The sequence below is a fragment of the Ursus maritimus genome, unplaced genomic scaffold, assembly GCF_017311325.1.
Source record: "Ursus maritimus isolate PB19 unplaced genomic scaffold, ASM1731132v1 scaffold_21, whole genome shotgun sequence".
NCBI lineage: Eukaryota > Metazoa > Chordata > Mammalia > Carnivora > Ursidae > Ursus > Ursus maritimus.
This window is the reverse complement of record NW_024424564.1, coordinates 2,783,871-2,802,874: the sequence shown is the minus strand read 5'-3', so window position 1 is coordinate 2,802,874 and position 19,004 is coordinate 2,783,871. Positions and strand designations below refer to the sequence as shown.

Sequence of the window (19,004 nt, the reverse complement as noted above, 5' to 3'; positions counted from 1 at the left end):
CTTCCAGGTGATTTGCTACAGTGGAAATTTAAAAAGCACTGGAATTGGAGTTAAAGTCTCCACTCTACAACCTATCTCCACTCCTCAATAATGAACAGTTTAAACAGCCCCTAAGGAATGCTTTGGCAGACAGCATAAGAAACAAGGACTGCAGAAGCCTAATTTTAAAATAAATTTCCTCTTTTTACCACACACAGGTTAGTTACTTTCTCTGGATATATATCCTCACCTAGAGTAGCAGGGTGTTCACAGATGAACTCTGGGGTTTCCAACATCCTGTGGCCCCAATCACCTGCAAGAGTTAAGTTAGAACACAGACTTCACTGGGGAAGCTCCATAGGCCTGAATCCACTTCCCACCCCCACCCCCACCCCAAGCCGGTAGACAAGTACTTCTAGACTGGTAGCATTCTCAGTCAGAATTTGTCATCATTCAAAGCCCAGGTAGACCACGGTGCCTATGTCAATCTTTTCCTTCAAGGTCCTAGTTTTCATTTTGCCTTGAAATAACTTTTATTTTTATTAATTTTTTTAAAATTATTTCTAGCTATCTCATACACTCTATGATTGCCATCACAACTTATTAGGAGGTCATTTCCCATAATTTGCCCCCAGCCCTATCCAGCGCACTAAGGCTGTTTGTAACGCAATATACCATTTCCAACAACTTCTACATTTTATCGTTTGTATTTTTTAAGCCAATATAACTGTATTTTCACTGAAACCACTGTTTCATCTGCGGATGGTAGGATAATTTCTAATCCTTTTTTAATTTGGCATTTAAAATTTTCCTGGTAACAGCTAACCTTACTCCCCTCACGTTCGCCAAAATACCTCCAACACCGAAAGCTGGCCTAATATTTGTTGTTGTTTGCACACTCCCTTTTTCTCTTCAACTCCATTTGATATGTTTCCCAGGACGTAGTGGAGACTGCTGGCCGCAGAGGCTGGAAAATATAACTCCGAATTTCCTACAATCTCAGCGCCACTTTCTCCCGCGCTCCCGCCAGGGTCTGGAGCCCTGTTGTTGTCACGTGGACTCGGGGCGACAGGGCCCGGCCGGCCAATGGACGCGCGGCGGCTCCGCACGCCCCGCCTCCCGACTCAGCAGCGCCGGGACTTGGCGCACCACCGCGGGGAGGAGGCGAAAAAGTTTCTTTGCGGGCGAGAGGGACTTCGGTGCGCCGACGCTGTTCGGGCTGCCGAGCAGCCGCAGCCGGCAGTCCTCTCTGGTTTCCCTCTCGCTGCTCCGGGGCATGAAAGGGCTTAGCTGCTGGGCGTAAAAGAAAGGAGTTTGCCGGACAGCGCAAGAGAAGGGCGCGCGCACGCGGCCCCGAGCGCGGACGGCCACTCTCGGCTGCAAGTTTGGGCCGGACCTCCAGCGCGCGCCGGCTGCGGAGCGCCGGGCAGAGCGAGAGGCCGCAAGGCGCGATGGGCGCACCAAGGCTTTCGCGCGCCGTCAGTGGCACTGGGACTGCTGCTGGGTGCGGTGCTGGGACGCCTGGGCCCGGCCGGAGCGGTCGCGGAGGCCGGGGGCAGTGGGGCAGCTCCGGGGTCGCTGCCGAGCGCCTGTGTCCCGCCCCCGCCGCTGCCTCGGGGACCTCCTGACTGCAGCCGCCAGCGGCTGGTGCGCCTTCCGAGTCGTCTCCGCCTCGGGTCGCTGCCTGTAAGTATTCTCCTTGAGGGCGGAGGGGGAGCCGTCGAGATTCGCGAGGGGCCGGGGCGATTGGCGCGCGGTTGCCTTTCTGGGGCAGTTGCTTCCTGATTAGCGCCGCAAGCGGCGCTCGGTGGAGATGGAAAAGGAGCCATCGAGGCCTCAGTCGCCCTACACTAGTGCCTAGCGGGCCGCGCGGTGGGCCCTGGGCTTACCCCACCTGACCGCAGGTGGGCGAAGGAAGGGAGCCACTGACAACTCCTAGGAGTAGAGTCAACGTCGTGAGCCCAGAGCCTGCCAAGTGGATTCAAATGCGCGCCCCTGCGAGGGCGGGACAGGAGAGGTGGCGGTCTGCGGGTTGCTAGAGTTCGCAGTTCTCCCAAGGTGTTAAGATCCTGTGGCTCAACTGCAGTTTCTAACTGGTTCAGGCCCCCTTTCCTGTTCCCAACCAGTAATTGAATGAGCTCCTTTCATTTGAGAAGCCTCCTCAACAGAGTCGGTCACTGTCCAAGCTATAGTAGACATCGTTTCGTTGTTCTCTCCCCTGTGCTTAATTTCGCTGTAGGAAATTCCATAAAGCCTCAACCAAATTGTAACACATCCTTGTTCCAGTAGGAAGTTGACGAAACTGATCAGTAGATATGGAAGGAAAGGAACTAGAGTTTTCAAAACGAAGGGTGTGATTTCTGTAGCTTCTCAGCAAACAGTTTAGGAGAGAGGACTGGGCGCTGTTATGCAAGTTTTTGGATGCTAGCTGTGAAGTCTGAAAACCTGAATTCATTGCCAACTGCGTAGAAGAACAAGGAAGAAAATGTAGTTTAGTTGGAAAGGCTGGTTCTTTCCAAATGTCATCTCCTTATTCTCTCCCAGCCCTAGTTTTGTTAAAATTGGTGGACTTGTATAAAATGTAAACAATTACAACTTGTGTTTCTTTAAAAAAATATTAATTATTATCTTGTCTAAAAGAAATTAAAGTGCAGTCCAACCTTAACCCTTCGATTTGGGCCTAGCAGAATTGCAATGGAAATTCTACATTCTTAAAACAATTCTAGACTATCCTAAAATCCTAGTAATAGTAGTATGAAGTTTGGTTCCATAGTTTAAGAAATTGTTTTTAAATCATTGTGATGATCAAAATCTTTATTTGTTAATGAATCATGGAACAGTGCATCAAAAACTGGGGATGTACTGTATGGTGACTAATATAACAAAATAAAAATTATTAAAAAAAATCTTTGTGAATTGTGAGATGGTTGGCCATCAAAAACATATTCTTTGTGTTAATAAACCTTAGTTTAATAAAAAAGTGGAATTAGAGTTTTAGATTTTCTAATCTCTTGTCATGGGATGTCTTGTTTAATAGTTTTTGGTTTTGTTTTTGTTTTATAATTGAGAAGGAGATAAGGGCTTTAACCTGAAGCAGGAAGACTTTCAATTAGTTGTGGCTAATTCTGTTCAATTGGCTCTTGTGGAGGTCATGCTGCCTTATTCATGAAATGTGAATGGCTCTATTGACAACATATGGAACTGAACATTTGAATGACTGGAGGTGAACATGTATGAATAATAGAGAGATGAGAAAAAGAAAATGAATAGCTCTTCCTGGGGTGTGTTTAGAAATGCTTCAATGAGTCACCAAATTTAGCTTATATTAGTAGTTTCTCATTGTCAAGTAGCCAGCATATAATATATATTTTGTGTGTGAATTTGGATGTCTTTAAAAAAAATAACTATTGGTCTTGATTAGAAGTTGAGTTAAACCAAAGGGGTTTTGATACCTGTTTAAACATTGTCTTAAAAGTAGCTGACCTAATTAGGATTTTGTTTTGCAGATAATTTGGTGGCACACTAAAAACAAATTACAGTTTATTTGGTTAGCACAATCTTTAATTACATTTCCGCCAGCAGTAAATTGTCTCAATACAAGTCCACATTCCTTAAATATATGTGAAAATAAGTTCCACTTGTATAAATAAGCACTAGGTCTGTTGTCAGAAGCCCCACTGTGATCACTCATTGGACAGCTCTGTCATTCTTGTACTTGTGTGACTTTTAACCAACTTTGTAGTTGTCACCAAACCATGTGGTCTAAATTCTTTATCGTAAATGTTTCTTTTGTTTGTGCCTAAAGCTCTAGAGGTGTCCTCTCTCCACCTTTGAAAGGAGCAGAAAAACACATGGAATTGGGCTTTAACTTCTCTGTTACTTGGTATTTGGAACAAGAGGCATAAGATAGCTGTTTCTTAAATTTTGCATAATTATAGAAGTGTTTAGGTAGACTGTTTCGGAGTTCAGAAATAAGTAGAAAAATACATATCATTCTTTCCCATACCTTAACTTTTTCTTGGGTAATTAAGATAGTACACATTTGCCTTAGGACTAATTTATGAGAGCACCATTCAGGAAAACTTTATCTTTCGTGTCATTTGTTGAATTTACAAGTTTAAAAAAGTCAATTTCTCTAATATATGTGTGTATGTACTTTTTTCACCTTATTTTGTTGTAATTTATTGCCTTAAGAATCTCACATGTGAAAAATTGAATAGTTTGAGCTGTAAAATAATAATATTGTAGTTCTTTCAAAAAGTGACTTGTACTTTAATGAAAGTGGCTTTAGGAACTATCTGAAGTTTTGCTTACAACTGCCTTTAAAGGCAGACTTGAGTTTACATCTAGAGTTTGTGCTTACAAAGAGTTCTGAACCCAGAGAGGAGTTGCTTGTTGGAATATGTTACTTAGCCGAAGGAGAGAAAAGTTGCTCAATTGCCAGTGAGAGCTTAATGTATTAAAATCTCACTGGAATTTCAGAATTATTTATCTTATCGCATAGAAATGTTTGCATGAGCTGGGTTGAGGGGAAAGTCCGAAAGGTACTTTCTGCTGCTGTGGCTTCTTTAGTGTTCGCCTGTTATAAATCGTCTGGTCGGTACCAGAATTGGGGCTGGGGTGGGGGTCATGGTCCTTATGGTTTTCACAGCTGTTTTTCTATATTTTCCAGACTAAAACTTGAACATAGCAGGCTGATTTATGAGTCACTTTGGATCAGTGTCTTAAAACAGCTACAGCCTGGCTTTTTGTGTTTCAGCTTTCCAGATTTCTGCTGAATTAGCAGCTCTGCAGGCCCCAGTGGGATTGATTAAGAGGCTGTGCTGGATTTGCATTTTAAAATTTGACTTGGAAGTCAGATTTCCAAATGCTAAAAGGAACAAAATGATGGCTGGAATCAAGTGTCGTAAATTAATTATTTTCGTATATATGTATCCACTTGGTAATGTGCAGGAGGAAAGACTTTTTTTCCTATCATGTAGAGTTTGATTTTCAAGCATTTGGCCAGCTGAGTTCTAGGTAAATAAATAGTTAACACCTCCCCACCTTACCACTTTTTTTTCCCCATTAATTAACCTCACTACACAAAGTTTTTTAAAAAGGTTACCTGGGGAAGATGTTCATGAATGGAGCTCTGAAAAAGAAGAATCTGCTTTTCTTACTGAATGTTCTCATGGGTTTAAGAAAATATCGACATTGTACAGCTTGTATTTGTTTTTAATGTGGTCTAGCCATAAAAACAATATAGGGAAGATTTAGGAAAATGTGACATCCTTTAACTGGAAAGTAATCATTTCTGAAACATAAACTGTATTAAATCTAAATTTAGACACATTACAAGTTTCATGGCTTTAAGTATTTAGCAGTAAAAGTCACTTAAGAGGTGATTTTTTTTTTCTCCCACATATAATGCGGTTTTAATAGTACACAAAACTCAGGAATGGAAGTGTGTTGCAATAACTAAAATATTTAAGGTTGCCAGCTCCCGCTTCTGGATGAGAAACGAGTAGTCCCCTGCATGTGCACACTCCTTGGAAGGCAGTTTCTCATTTTAAAGGTCTTTTGTTGGAGATCTCTTCCCATTACTGGTTGGGGGGGGGGGAGTTAAACACTGTCTTTTCTCATAGGATTGCCCTACAAAATAATCCTTAAAATGAAGTGTGGTTTTCATTTTTTTCTAATTAAAAAGAAAACCACCTGTATTAAATGTAAATGCCAGATTGGTTCTCCTTTTTCCCTCTAAACGTTGGAACAATGGGGGATGCAGTTTTATGCTGGTTCAATGTTCTTTAGTTAAGTGGATCCAAATGAGACTTTCTGTTGATTCAGGCTACCTCCCAGGTGAAGGACTCTTTTCACTGGTTGTTTTTGAAACCCTGTGGGAAATCTGTGACTGTCTGTGGTGCTAAAAGCACACAGGTTTTGTTTGAATCCTAACATGAGTTGTTGGGCTCACGGGTTCCTTGATGAACTCCAGACGGACGTGAGCTGGGCTGTGAGGGAAAGTGCCTGGCTCCAGCGTGGTGAGCGTGCACAGCAGTGGTTGTAATTGCAGGATTTTTATAGTTTAAAGACTGTGCCAGATTTTTTTTCATGTTATAACTCTACCAGAACAAATCTACTCATGTCTGTTACTGTCTGGTAGGTCTTTAAGCAAACATGTTTCAAATAAAACCTTTGCAGATTTTTTTTTAGGTGAAATAGAGAAATCCGGTTTATTCTCAAAATGAACATGCAAAGACAAAGGATTCCTGATTTCTAATTATTAACTTCGTAGACGAGACGTGCACGAAGTTACACTGTATTTCTCTGGGTGTGATTTTTCTGCCTTTCTTTTTTGGTTCATGCTTTGCGCCAATCCAGTTTGGTTATCTAAAATGCTGGTTAGTTAAAAGCTGAAAGAATTCATTTGGTAAGGGTTGGTACACCTCTTTGGGAGGGAGCGTTTTCAGCCGTACTGCTTGTAAGTCTGGTGTTCAGTAGCTGTTCCAGCCATTTCACTTTCAATTCACCACATGGCAGGCACACACTCAGTGTGTCAGCACATAAAGGAATGCAAGCGAATATTTACTGGGCTTTCTTTAATATCGTGGAGTCTTAAATGCCGAAATGATTTCCTAGTCTAGAATGTTGTATATGTAGGAGTTTTGTTTTGCCTTTTTTTTTTTTTAAGTGAAGATGTCTTATGGTAATTGTTACTAAGTTAGATGAAGTTCCTAAGAAGCACATTTATTTAATGATTGCAAAGAAATCTGATCATAGGTTCCAACATAGCCTACTTTATGGTGGTTTGTGTGGTTTAAATTATACATCATAGATACTGAGATTTGGGGAACTCAGGAAAGCAGAATTGTTGTTTTTGACTGTCTCAACACATACACACACGGTGATACCTTAAATAATTTGGTGCCTAAACCCAGAGAAACAAATATGTGTGAAAAGCAATTTCTATTTTGTTTGCCTGTAATAAGAACACTGATGCTTAATTTTATGATAATAATAAAAAGGTTTCTTTAGAGGGTTGAGTTTCAGCATCCTGCCTAATTAGCCACTTTTCATAGGCCATGACTTCATCATATCAGGCTGGGAGTGAGGAGATGGTAGGGGATGGGGAGGGTGAAGCAAAACAGTTCACAGAAGATCTGTTCACCCTGTGCCAAAAAACATCTCCTAAAACTCTGTGGGCTTAAAACACTTAAACCTGCCAGGCTCCTAAACTAATTTTGTCCTCAGAATTTGTATTTTTGATTTTGGCAATTTGGTTGCCATCCAGTTTGGGGATAGGATGAACCAATTATTTCTGATATTGTCACTTGTGTCGATAGAGGTATTTCATAAATCCATTCTGTCTTGTACATCATTAAGCACTGTTAGTGATTTTTGGAAACTACTCACAACTTGACTTTTGTTTTCTCGTAGGGACTTGAGTCACAACAGATTGTCTTTCATCAAGGCAAATTCCATGAGCCACCTGCAAAACCTTCGAGAAGTGTGAGTCTTACTTTCTATTTGACGTTTGAATAAAATATGCTACTTAACCGTAAAGAACATTTGGATTACAATAAATTATTAAAAACTTTTAACTTGGGAGGTATTTTTAAATAACTTTATAAAGTTTTCACCTCTGTGACTTACAGATGATCTAATCAGCCTTTTTTTTTTTGGCACTTGAAGGAAACTGAACAACAATGAATTGGAGACCATTCCACATCTAGGACCAGTCTCAGCAAATATTACACTTCTGTCCTTGTAAGTGAATGTTAGCAGGATTTTGCATGTCTGTTTGCAGGGACCGTGGATAGCAGTTCCATATGGTCTGGAGTAAAGGTCTTACAAGCAAAATATGAATACTTCCTTCTGTAGATAATGGAGAAGTGTTTTTTAAATTGGTTGACTTGCTTTCCAACCTCTTTTCTTTCCTAGATTTTAAGTAACATTGTAACAACACACTTTCCATGTTGCCCTCATTGCTGAACTGGTATCCCAGATTCAGAGAAGCTGCCTTCACCTCATAGGGACATGTGTTTGATTATGTCCTGCAGACGAGGACTAATTCAGGTTATTACTCAGTGGTTGACATGGTATCTGTGGATGAGGTATTACATAGTTCCTAGTGGAGGTGATCGGAGTTGTTTTGTGAGAGGAAGCGGGAGTTGGTAATAAGGCACTGGAGTGTTCTCTTTTAAGTATGGCACCTGTAGTAGAAAAAAGGTTCAGAAACATCAAATCAAAATATCAGCTTTATACAGTTAAAATCAAATATGTGATTGAAGTTATAAATACCATTGCATGTTGTTTTGCAAAGATGAGTTTTCAAATAAAATTAAAATTGTGCTAAATTTTCTGTTCTTTTAGTAACATGTTTGTAGTCACACTTTGGAGATATTTTGGAATAATTTTGACTTTTGGCACTTAAAGCTAGCATTTAGAATGTTCAGTATTTGATTTCTAAAATTTAAGTAGCTTGCCACCTTAATCTTGAATAATTTAAAAATATATCCTAGCCGTTGAGGTTAAAATGTTTTCCTTCCTTAAACAAGTTAAGAAAAGCCCACCGTTGTTGGTTGCTTCTGGGAAAGGTGTCGTGAGGGTTAAAATTATACAGTAAATTTCAGGAAAGCTGTTCAATTAATTAAAGTGATCACTACCCAATTGCTTACATCTGGTGATTTATAGAGGTTGGTTTTTACTGAGGGCCCAGGTCACCTAAGTCACGAGGGCAGCCGCTGTGTCTGCTTTCCTCTGTTTGAATAAGAACTAAGTGACATTTGATACTGACGTGGTTTTTCCAAAGATCAGAAACAGAAAGGAATGAAAGAAAAAGGAGTTGGTATTTGACAAATAAACACTAAGTTTAAAAAACATTTTTATGCTAGCATTAATACCTGTTTGTCTTTCACATTTGCTTAAGAATTTAGAGTCTAAGTGGAGTACCAGTTTTGGTATCTTAAACAGCTTTAGCTAATTCTCATCTGACCAACGGGGCCTTTCTAAATCCCAGGGAATGCTGCTCCCCCCTGCTGTTCTTGCCCTGTGTACTGGCAGGTTCTGTCAGCATGTTACAGAGAGTCTTGAGTTGAGGGTCATCACGTGCTTCATGGCTGAGAGGGTCCACAGTGGAGCTTTGGAATCTGGGTAGGGTGGAGAAAACAATCTTCTCATTTGGCTTGGTATAGAGTTGAAATCCTAAGAACTTGTAAGGAAATTAGAAACTTCTATTGGAAATAAATAACCTAGTGATTATACACTTCCAAGCTTTCATTTATAATTAGAAAACTGAAATGCAGTCTGGAAAGATGGAAACCTTCACAATTTGAACCGTTCTCCTTATTTTCATTTGTTTCACTTTAGTGAGTGCTAAATAATCTTTACTGACCTTGAATAATCACACTTTTCTTTCTCCTTAATCTGTCGCTTTGCATCTGACCAGGGGTTATTTTGTTCATTTTATGTAATAGGAGCTCCAATTTATTACCTAGATTACGTAGCATCTGCAAAGGGTATTTATGTGATGGGACTGCTAATTCAATATGGGTAGTGAAAAATTGTCTTCATACCTATGAAATATGTTGAAAAATGTATTTCTCTGTCTGTTTTCTTCTGCAAATGTGTTGTTTTCTCCTGTAGGCCTCTTTGGATATTGCAATACACAGTCATTGTTTCTAAAGCACCATTAATTTCTGTCTTGTGTTATATAGGGTGGAGCATTTTTTTGAATATAGAAGCACTTGAACATCAGAGCTAAAAACTGGTACTTATATTTCTGAAATTTCAAAAGAAATTCTTAAACTACATACCATGGCTTAGATTAGAACCTTGCTGTGGCACCACAGTTAAACACCAGGTCTTTCCAAGCAGCTCTCAGGACTATTTGACTTTTATTTGATCAAGGTTTTTTGTTGTTGTTTTTTAACATTTTGTGGAGAAAAACAGATTTTTAGGGTCATTTGCACAAGTTAAATCATTTGAAAATATGTGAAAGGAAAGGAAAATCAGTTGGAGTCTTGAGCAAAAGCTCTGATGTTGGTGTTCTGTCCTGTTGCTGCTCTGCGCAGTGGGGACCCTTCCCAGCTGGAAGCAGAGAAGTCCACTGGTGAGACCTTCCTCTTTTCTCATCCTCAGGAGCAAATGGCACCTCGTGTCCAGAGATGAACATCTGATAATGTCCAGACCCTTTCTGATGATGTCAGGGAAGGCTGGTAAAATACCAGGGTCTTGGAATGGTGGTTGGATGAGCATTGAACTCCCCCATTAACAAAGTTCATCTCTAACCTTTTCAGGGGTCTGTCAGAATGCAAAAGACCTGAATAGATATGTCTTCCTTTGAATCCCACCCAACATGAGCTCAGAAGTCAACTGACACGCTAGAGGCAGGACGTGGTTTGTGGGTTCTGTTTTGTTGTTTTTTTTCCTCTATCTTGTAGCCTTGGCAGGATGCTATATGTTAAGGTAAGAAATGCAATAATGCTTGAAATGAACATATAATAAAACTGTTGACCCGGCATAAGTAAGCTGATTTTACCAGATGTGGTAGTTCCAGCTTCTGTGAGGTGGCATGAGCCACTCAAACATTGGACATTTTTGAAAACTGTGACTTGAGTTAGGACAGGTTTGAATCCACAGGTCGTATAACATTATTGTTGAACAAGAGAGTTCTCATTGGTCGTTTAAGAAAGCTAGTTAGGTCTTAGCCTTGACATTGATGGTTTATATAATATTGCCCGACATGTAAGTACTTGCCTATATGTTAGAATTGAAAAGATTTAGGTCCCTGAATGTCCAAGGAGTACCCAGATTACTTGTTAAAACATGCAGATTTCCTGACCCTATCCCTAGAGATTCTGAATTAATGGGATGGGGTGGGGCCCAGGAATATCCATTTTAACACATCTACCTTACCGGTTCTAATTAGATATTACATAAATATTTCTGGAACTACTGATAGACTCCAGTTTATTATAATCACACAAGCCTTTTCTCATTCCTTATCTGAAAGGTAGAGCGTTTCTCCCACATCCATCATGTTCTTCATAGTCTCTAATTTTTCTGGAAACGGCAACATCATTTTTGCAGAGTGGTTATTATAAATATTGATCACTTTGCTAGTGGAACTCCAAAATGTGTGCTCTCCCAATGGACAGCCAGTGAAGAGATTTAAAGCAGAGTGAGGTGATCGGTTTTGCTGTTTGAAAATATCATTCTGGCTTTAGTGTGGAGGATGTCCTAGCGGTGGCCAAGGGTGGTGTAGAGAGGGCAGATGACCCTGGTGGGGAGGGAACGGCCGCAGTAGCCCAGAAGTGATGAGAGCATTGTGTCGCAGCAGAACAGTGATTAAAGCAAAGCTCAAGTTGGATGGCTTGGAGTTATTTGCTGGCTCTTCCCTTTGCTAGGTTCGAGATCTTGGGCAAGTTACTGTCTTGTTTCCTCATCTACAAAATGAGAATGCTAACAGTGCCCACCTCATGGGGTTGTTGTGAGGATTTGGAGAGAGAATGCAGATGAAACCATCTGGCGTATGCTGAGTGCTCAGTGACCATGAGCTGTGATCATGATGGTGATAATCACGCACTCAAGCGGAATTCATGGACTCAGCAGTGTCAGGCTCTGGTTTGAGGGCTGGGGACGCAGCAGTGAACAAAGCAGACAACTCACTCTTAGAAATTTCCATTCTAGTGAGGAGTTAAAAGAACAATAAGTAACAAATTTTTTTTTAAAAGATTACTTCGATTTCTTGATAAATGTTGTCAAAGAAAAGCGAGGAGGACCAGAAGAGCCCTGGCAGTTGCCCTTTACTGTGGTCCGAGAAGGCTTCTTTCTATTTACCAAATCCTACTATGTGCTGGGTACTGGTCTAAGGTTGAGATTCAGCAGTGAACAGACAAAGTTCCTGCCCTCAGAGCTGCCTTCTCATGGAAGAAGAAAGACAGAAAGTCAAATAAGAGATGTGGTCAGAAGGTGGTGAGTGCGAGGGAGGGAAAAGCAGAGAGGAGGGTTTACAGTTTTAAATGGGGATGCGGGGAGGGGCTTGCTGGGAAAGTGACACTTGAATCAGGGACAGGGGGAGGGAAGGGTTGTGTGCAGCATCCTGGTGGAGAAGGTCATCTCCTTAAGCCTCCCCTACCCTGTCCAGGCCCATCCTGCCTGTATGTCCAACTCTTACCCGGTAATGAAATGATTTTGTTTCTGTTTTTCTCCCATGCTATACTTGGGGGCTGGTGACTGGCTCCTGTTTTCCCCAGCACTTAATGCAAGTGTGTGGCATATAATTGGTGCTGGGTGTAACAATTAAGGAATATTTATGGAAGCCACATGCACTTAGCATTATTCAGGCAGATCTCCTATTAAGTTAGTCTATGCTAGTGGCTAAAAATTTACAGTGGAAACAAAGCACACCTATGTTTTACTTAGCTTATGTTCAACTCTGCGTGCTTGGTAAATAATAATAATAAATTGTTACAACAGCAACAATAATAAGTAAAAGAAAGTAGTAGTTTAAGTAGGGAAGGGATTCAGCTCACCACTCTCACCAGGGAGCACGTGCCCTGCAGTGTGTTTGAGATGGAAGTGTGTGGGGAAATAAAAGTCCCCTTTGTATTTGCCTTTTTCAGTTTGAGTATCTCAACCCACCAGGGATGACTTTGGTCTTCAGAGATACAGGTTTTTCATAGACTTCTGTGTGCAGCACACATGTGAAGTACTTCATTGGGTCCTAAACTAAAAATTCAAAATAAAAAACAACAATAACAAAGCACAAAATCAATGTTGTTCCACCACTGAAGGCAAAACTGGCCCTATAGGACTCCGAGAGAGAGAGGGAAGGAGAATGTTTGCATAAGAACACTTTGCTGGTGTTATAAGGGATCTTCAAGGTGTGTTAGTGATAGATGTTTCCCCTTGTGCACTGGCTTCAGAGCCTGATGCAGTGTGGGATGTGGTCCATCACATCACGTGTCCTCCTGTACGGGGGATGCTCTGGGATGAAGGGAAGTATGGGAGTTATGTCCTTGCCTGAGGTCTAATGTGATTTATATGCTACAGAGAACAGTCCTGGGCAGCAGGGAATGTTAGCAGCTTGCGTGGCTTGAACAACATTGTAGAATTCTGAGAAGAGTGGTGACTTTTTTCCCTTCAGTTTTGAAACTCCTGCAAGTTGTCCAATGGCATCTGTCACATGTCTTATTCCAGGGTAGAACTCAGGTCTTACTGAGCTATCAGTCCCCTCAGCGGCCCAGGCCAGAATTTGGCACATGGGAGGTTCTCATTAAATACCTGAGTGGATGAGAGAGAGACCCAAGCTGGAAACAGGGCGTACACATTGTTGTCTTATCTCTCACTAGCGACTTGTCTGCCCTTAGGTAGACTTAATTACCTCTTCTTTGTTTATCTATAAACACAATGTTAGATGTCTGCCCCTCTATCTCGGGTAGTTCCGGTACAGAATCGAAGGGTATAATGCACAGGTGAGGACTCTGCGAAGTGTGAGCTGCAACAGTGGGGTCACAGGAGGAAGGCAGGATTTAGAAAGCTTGTCCTGGCAGCAGTAGATGGGGGAGGGAGAAAGAACTTTGTATTTGGAGCGGGTTATCTGGAAAACTTCTGCTCTCTTCAAATAGTTCAAAGAATTGGTGAACACTCAGTTATAATTAATAACTGAGCAACATTTTTAGCCCAAGGGCTTGTGCACCTATAGGGTGGATTGTAAGCTATTCCGGGCACCCAACAACACCACCTACTATGTGCTAAGTGCTAGGGAAAAAGGAAAAATAGAACTTGGCCTCTGCCCTCAAGGGGCTTTGAATAATGGGTAACGGGAAGATAGACAATAAAGACATGCTCCAAGTGGGGTGATGCCCTGGATGATGGGGAGATGCCTGGGGCTGTGCCAGCGCAGAAGACAGCTGCAGGTTCAGTGTGAGCAGAGGGCGCGGGTGCGTGAGATCCAGAGAAGGAAGGGGCATGACGGTAAGTTGGTAGCCATGCACTTAGGTGTGTTAAAGGTTTGTGGGACAAAATGATGATTTTGTTAAGCAGGGGAATGAAAGGACTACATTTCATTGAAGCACAGAATCGTCTTCCATCCTCGTTTTCAAGTAGTCATTAAACCATGTTCATTTTCAAGATCAAATGCCATGAAGACAAATAAATAATGTGCTTTTTTTAATTAACAATTATGACTTGCCAAATACCTGCTATCCGTCCATCCTTAGAACTATCCCGAGCTCTGAGCCTTGGTTTATATGAGGGCCACATCTTTCTTTTTCCCCACAAAAGGAAATTGACCATAGGGTTGGTGTCATATAAGCGTTGGCTTATGTATGAGGAAAAGGGTGGAGTTGAGCAAGTGATTAGAAATCAGATCTGCAGTATTCTGTTATCTATGTATTGACCCCAGCACCATACTCGGTGGGAACTTCGTCCATAAGCAAGCATTTTTCATTGAGCATCTAAAAAATCAGCCTAATAAAAAAAATCATCTTGGGAGACAGTGATTTAAGAGACTTGCTTGGTTGTATGGCACAGAGTTTATTTAAATAATTCATCAAATGCACTTAGTGATTTTTAAAGCATATCGATATTTTAATAGTTCACAGCTCAGAGATAGAGCTTCACGTAGGGAAGGCAAGTGTTACATAGGTTTTCAAGTGATGATGTAGCTAAGTAATTTTGTAACTATGTGGTAGAGTTCAAATAGTTGTTTATTTGTTTTAAACCAAACCTATGTAAGTCAGCATTTGAAAGGAGGTTACCAGTATGTCATATTAATTAGGGAAGTGGGGAGAAGCTTCAATCCAAATTAGAATTTAAGTTTCTGGGGAATCAGGGAGCTTTGTTCTGACTAAGTGGACATACAGCCCCTCCCCATCTTTACCCATTTGTGGGTGTAGATGAGCCCATAGAATTGGACCCCCTTAACTGAAAATTCATCCCCAAATGTATGCTCTGCTGATGTGGATGAATGGACTAGTGTCTTTGTATTTAGAGGACATTGCATCAGAGGGCTGCAGCCTTCACCCGTATAAACAAACCAGACGTTATTGTGTTTAACGGAAATAAGCTCATAAAGCTCAAGTCTTAGAAAATAAACACATTACATCGTAATATGATAAGTTGTGTTCTTTTATTGGATTTTAAAGTGTTTATATGTGATTTGCGCATAAAAGAGTTTACACAAAGATGTATTCTTTACCCTCTACGTTTATCTTCACAATTAATCATAAACTAGTCCCCACAATACAAATTTGCTAGGTGTTCAAATTCTCAATTTAGATTTGAAACATAAATTTGTGATCCTGTCATGGCTCTTTAAACCCTTGAGGAATTTCCCACTGCTCTTAGGTCAAGAGCAGAATCCGTCACAAGACCTACAATGCTCTGACTGATCTGAATCCTCTTTTCCCATTGGGCCTCCTCTAGACTCATTTCTCACTTGTAGCAATGTGCCAGCTTGTTCTGTCGGGTCCTGTTCCAGACTTTTCTCTCTGCCTGCAGTACCCACCCTTACCCAGCGTTTGCTAGCCAGACTTAGATTCACCTGACACATTTTCCTATCGCCCTTACTTACAGTGTCCACATTATTATCATATACGCGGTGACATTGGTCAGTTGTATATTTGGGATTCTTTAATGCCCATTTCCCCCACCAGAATGAAACTTCCTAAAAGCTGACAGCATGTGTGTTTTCATCCCCATTGTAACCCTGGCATGTAGCTCAGTGTCTGGCACCTGGAGGCAGTGCGTGATGAATGACTAAATGGATGACTAAATGGATAGCTCAGACCCAATTAATATTGTATATAGTTAATTGTAGAAAAAACTATTCAGTTAACCTTTCTGTTCATGCCTCTCTGTATACACTTAAAATCGTTTTCATTACTAAAACTTGCTTTTTCCAAGGTAACAACATTCTTAGAGGTGACATGGTGAACCAGCAGACAACTTTGTTCAGGGGTGGTTCTCGGAGCCCATAAAATTGACCCCCAGTCCCTTGAACTGGACCTTCCAGCACAGCTTGCCACAAAATCTCCGTATTACCAGTGTTTGTTCTGAACCTGCACCATTTTCTCATCTCTCCCCTCGACGTCATGCTAGCCATTTTGATTGCCCCTTTGAAGTCTCGAGTGCAACTTCTGCCAGGGACGTTTCTGTGCTGAGCAGGGCTCGTGCTGCCAAAACAATAAAGTTACAGCCAGTTGCTTTTCATGATAGGGGTGGCAAGAGTCAACATGTCTCTCTCCTGGCCTAGTTCCTTTTCCTCCTTCTCATCCTCATTTGAGTATCTCTGCCATCTTCCTCAGATGAGAGGCTCGGGGCTCTGGTTGGGTAGAGAGACCAAAACAATGAAACAGGCTGCTATCTAACCAGTACCACCACTTCTCTCCTTGGCTGAAAGTTGCTTAAGTACTAAAGTCAAAACATGAAAGAAAAGGCAATTATAAGTATAAGCACTTCCTTTCTCAAATCACCTGCTTGACGGTCTCCCTTCCTCCCTGTGAAGCTGGCAGATAGAGCAGTCTCTAGAACAAGGTTGAAGGCAAAACGAAATACCAAGGTCCTCCTCCTGCTGCCAGTACCCTACAGCACAGGATCAACGTGGTGTACATTCTTGGACTGTCAGTTATACTGTGCGTGAGCAATTTTAAATGTTTTTATTCCAAAACAAATGCTGGAATAGAATCAAAACGAACATTTCTTTTTTAGAAGTAAAAAATAAAATGCTTTTTGAAGTTAATCACTAATTGCCATGTAATCCTGCACAAGGCACTGGCCTAGGAATAGAGGCAGTACTCTTTGGAGATGAATGGATGTTTACAGAATCAGGAAATGTTCTCAATTGTATAAATCCCTCTTTCTCTTATTCTCCTCCTTCTGTCTTTTTTGCCTTCACTTCCTCACCATCATCCCCATTTAAGTATCAACTAAAGGATGAGAGGAATTAGAAATGGTTTGGTCAAAATTGGTCAAAACCAATTTTTTTGTTGTTGGTTTTGAGTGTCTGCATGCAATTCTGGTAACTTAGAATGGGAAGAGACATTTCTCCCTATGGAGAGATCTCTGGAAAGAAGAGGTTATCCAGCCTCCCTTTGAGCACTTGCAGGGACAAAAGCTTGCTTCTTGGTGACAAACCATTCCACTGTGAATAGTTCTAATTACTAGGACTTTTTGTCAAGCCATACTCGTCTGTTACCTTTACCTGTTGTCTTAGTTCTGTGTGTTGGGGAGAACAACTTTGTTCTATTTTCTGCAAATTAATACCTATAAGTCTTAAAATACGAGGTTTTCTTAAAGCTTTCGCTTTTTCCTGGCTCAAATCCCAAATTGCCCTTTCCTGTGTGATACATGGTCTAGGCCAGTGCTATGCAGGGGCACTTTCCGCGGTGGTGGAAAGGTTCTGTATCTGTGCTGTTCTCTGTGGTAGCTGCTAGACACGTGGATATTGAACACTTGAAATGTGGCTAGTGTACTGAAGAATTCTGTTTTTAATTTTATTTCATTTAATTTAAGTAGCTACACATGGCCAGTGGCTATTGTCCTGAGCAGTGCAGGTCTAGACTCTTAAAAGTCCTCCCATATACACTTCATCCAGCATGACACTGGGAAATACGGTACCCAAACAAGATTTGCTAAGTGAAATAAGTCAGAGAAAGACAAAGCCCTTATGATTTCACTCATATGTGGAATTTAAGAAACAGAACAGATGAACGGGGCAAAGGGAAGGAAAAATAAGATAAAAACAGAGGGAGGCAAGCCATAAAAGACTTAATGATAAAGAACAAACCTGGGGGTTGCTGGAGGGAAGGTGGGTGGGGGGATGGGGTAACTGGGTGATGGGTATTAAGGAGGGTACGTGATGTGATGAGCACTGGGTGTTCACCTGACGAATCACTAAATTCTACTTCTGAAACTAATAGTTGGCTTACGTATGATGGATTAGTTAACTAAATTGAATTTAAATTTAAAAAAATATGGTGGGACCATGCCTGTTCACCAGAATTCTGGACATTAATGAAGCTTATAATTATGTTAACCTTTAAGGACCGTGTTGTATTAGAGGCTCCTACTGAATTGTGGTCACCCAAGCTCCCCAGGTCTGTTGTCATTTTCATAAAAATTGCTTTCACATAAGCCTTTTGAAAATGATTGTTAAATGATTAAAATACTGCCTTATCCCAACTTAATTTCTCTGGTTGCTTCTAGACCATCATTTTAGTACATTGAGAGGTTTGGGATCCTGATTCATCTAATAGGTGAGCTCGCTAGACATGTAGATCTGCGACATTTGTCCTCGATTATTCCCACCTCTCTCCTTGCTCATACAAATGCTGACATCACAAGGGCCACAGTCAGACCCAGTCGCAGCCACTAGGAGCTTCCTTTTTTTTTTTTTTTAATTTTAATTCCAGCATAGTTAACACAATGTTATATTAGTTTCAGGTGTACAGTTTAGTGATTCAGCAGTTCCATATTACCCAATGCACATGAAGATAAGTGTGATCTTCATCCCCATCACCTATTTACCCACCTTCCATCCCCTCCCCTCTGGTAACCATCAGTTTGTTCTCTGTATTTAAGAGTCTGTTTCTTGGTTTGTCTTTCTTTTTTTCCTTTGCTCATTTGTTGTTTCTTAAATTCCACATGTGAGTGAAATCATATGGTATTTGTCTTTCTCTTATTTCCCTTAGCATTATACACTCTAGCTCCATCCACGTCATTGCAAATGGCAAAATTTCATTCTTTTTTATGGCTGAGTAATCTTCCACTGTGTGTGTGTGTGTGTGTGTGTGTGTGTGTGTGTGTATGGCCATAGCCATCTCTTTATCCATCTATCGATGGACACTTGGGCTGCTTCCATAATTTGGCTATTGTAAATAATGGTGCAATAAACATAAGGGTGCATATATCCCTTTGAATTAGTGTTTTCATATTCTTTAGGTAAATGTCCAGTAGTACAATTAATTACTGGATTGTAGGGTAGTTCTATTTTTAACTTTTTGAGGTTCCTCAAAAAGAGTATGGAGGTTCCATAC

The 19,004-nt window shown here is 41.0% G+C and overlaps 1 protein-coding gene across 2 annotated transcripts in view; it reads left to right on the top strand.

The window, feature by feature from the left end:
- Positions 1-19,004, top strand: part of LRIG3 (leucine rich repeats and immunoglobulin like domains 3) — a 49,863-nt gene that overhangs the window by 1,244 nt on the left and 29,615 nt on the right. For both annotated transcript variants that reach the window (XM_040637208.1, XM_040637207.1), the window contains exons 2-3: positions 7,399-7,470; positions 7,654-7,728. In XM_040637208.1, the coding sequence (XP_040493142.1) occupies positions 7,399-7,470; positions 7,654-7,728 (147 nt within the window). The remainder of the gene's footprint in view (positions 1-7,398; positions 7,471-7,653; positions 7,729-19,004) is intronic.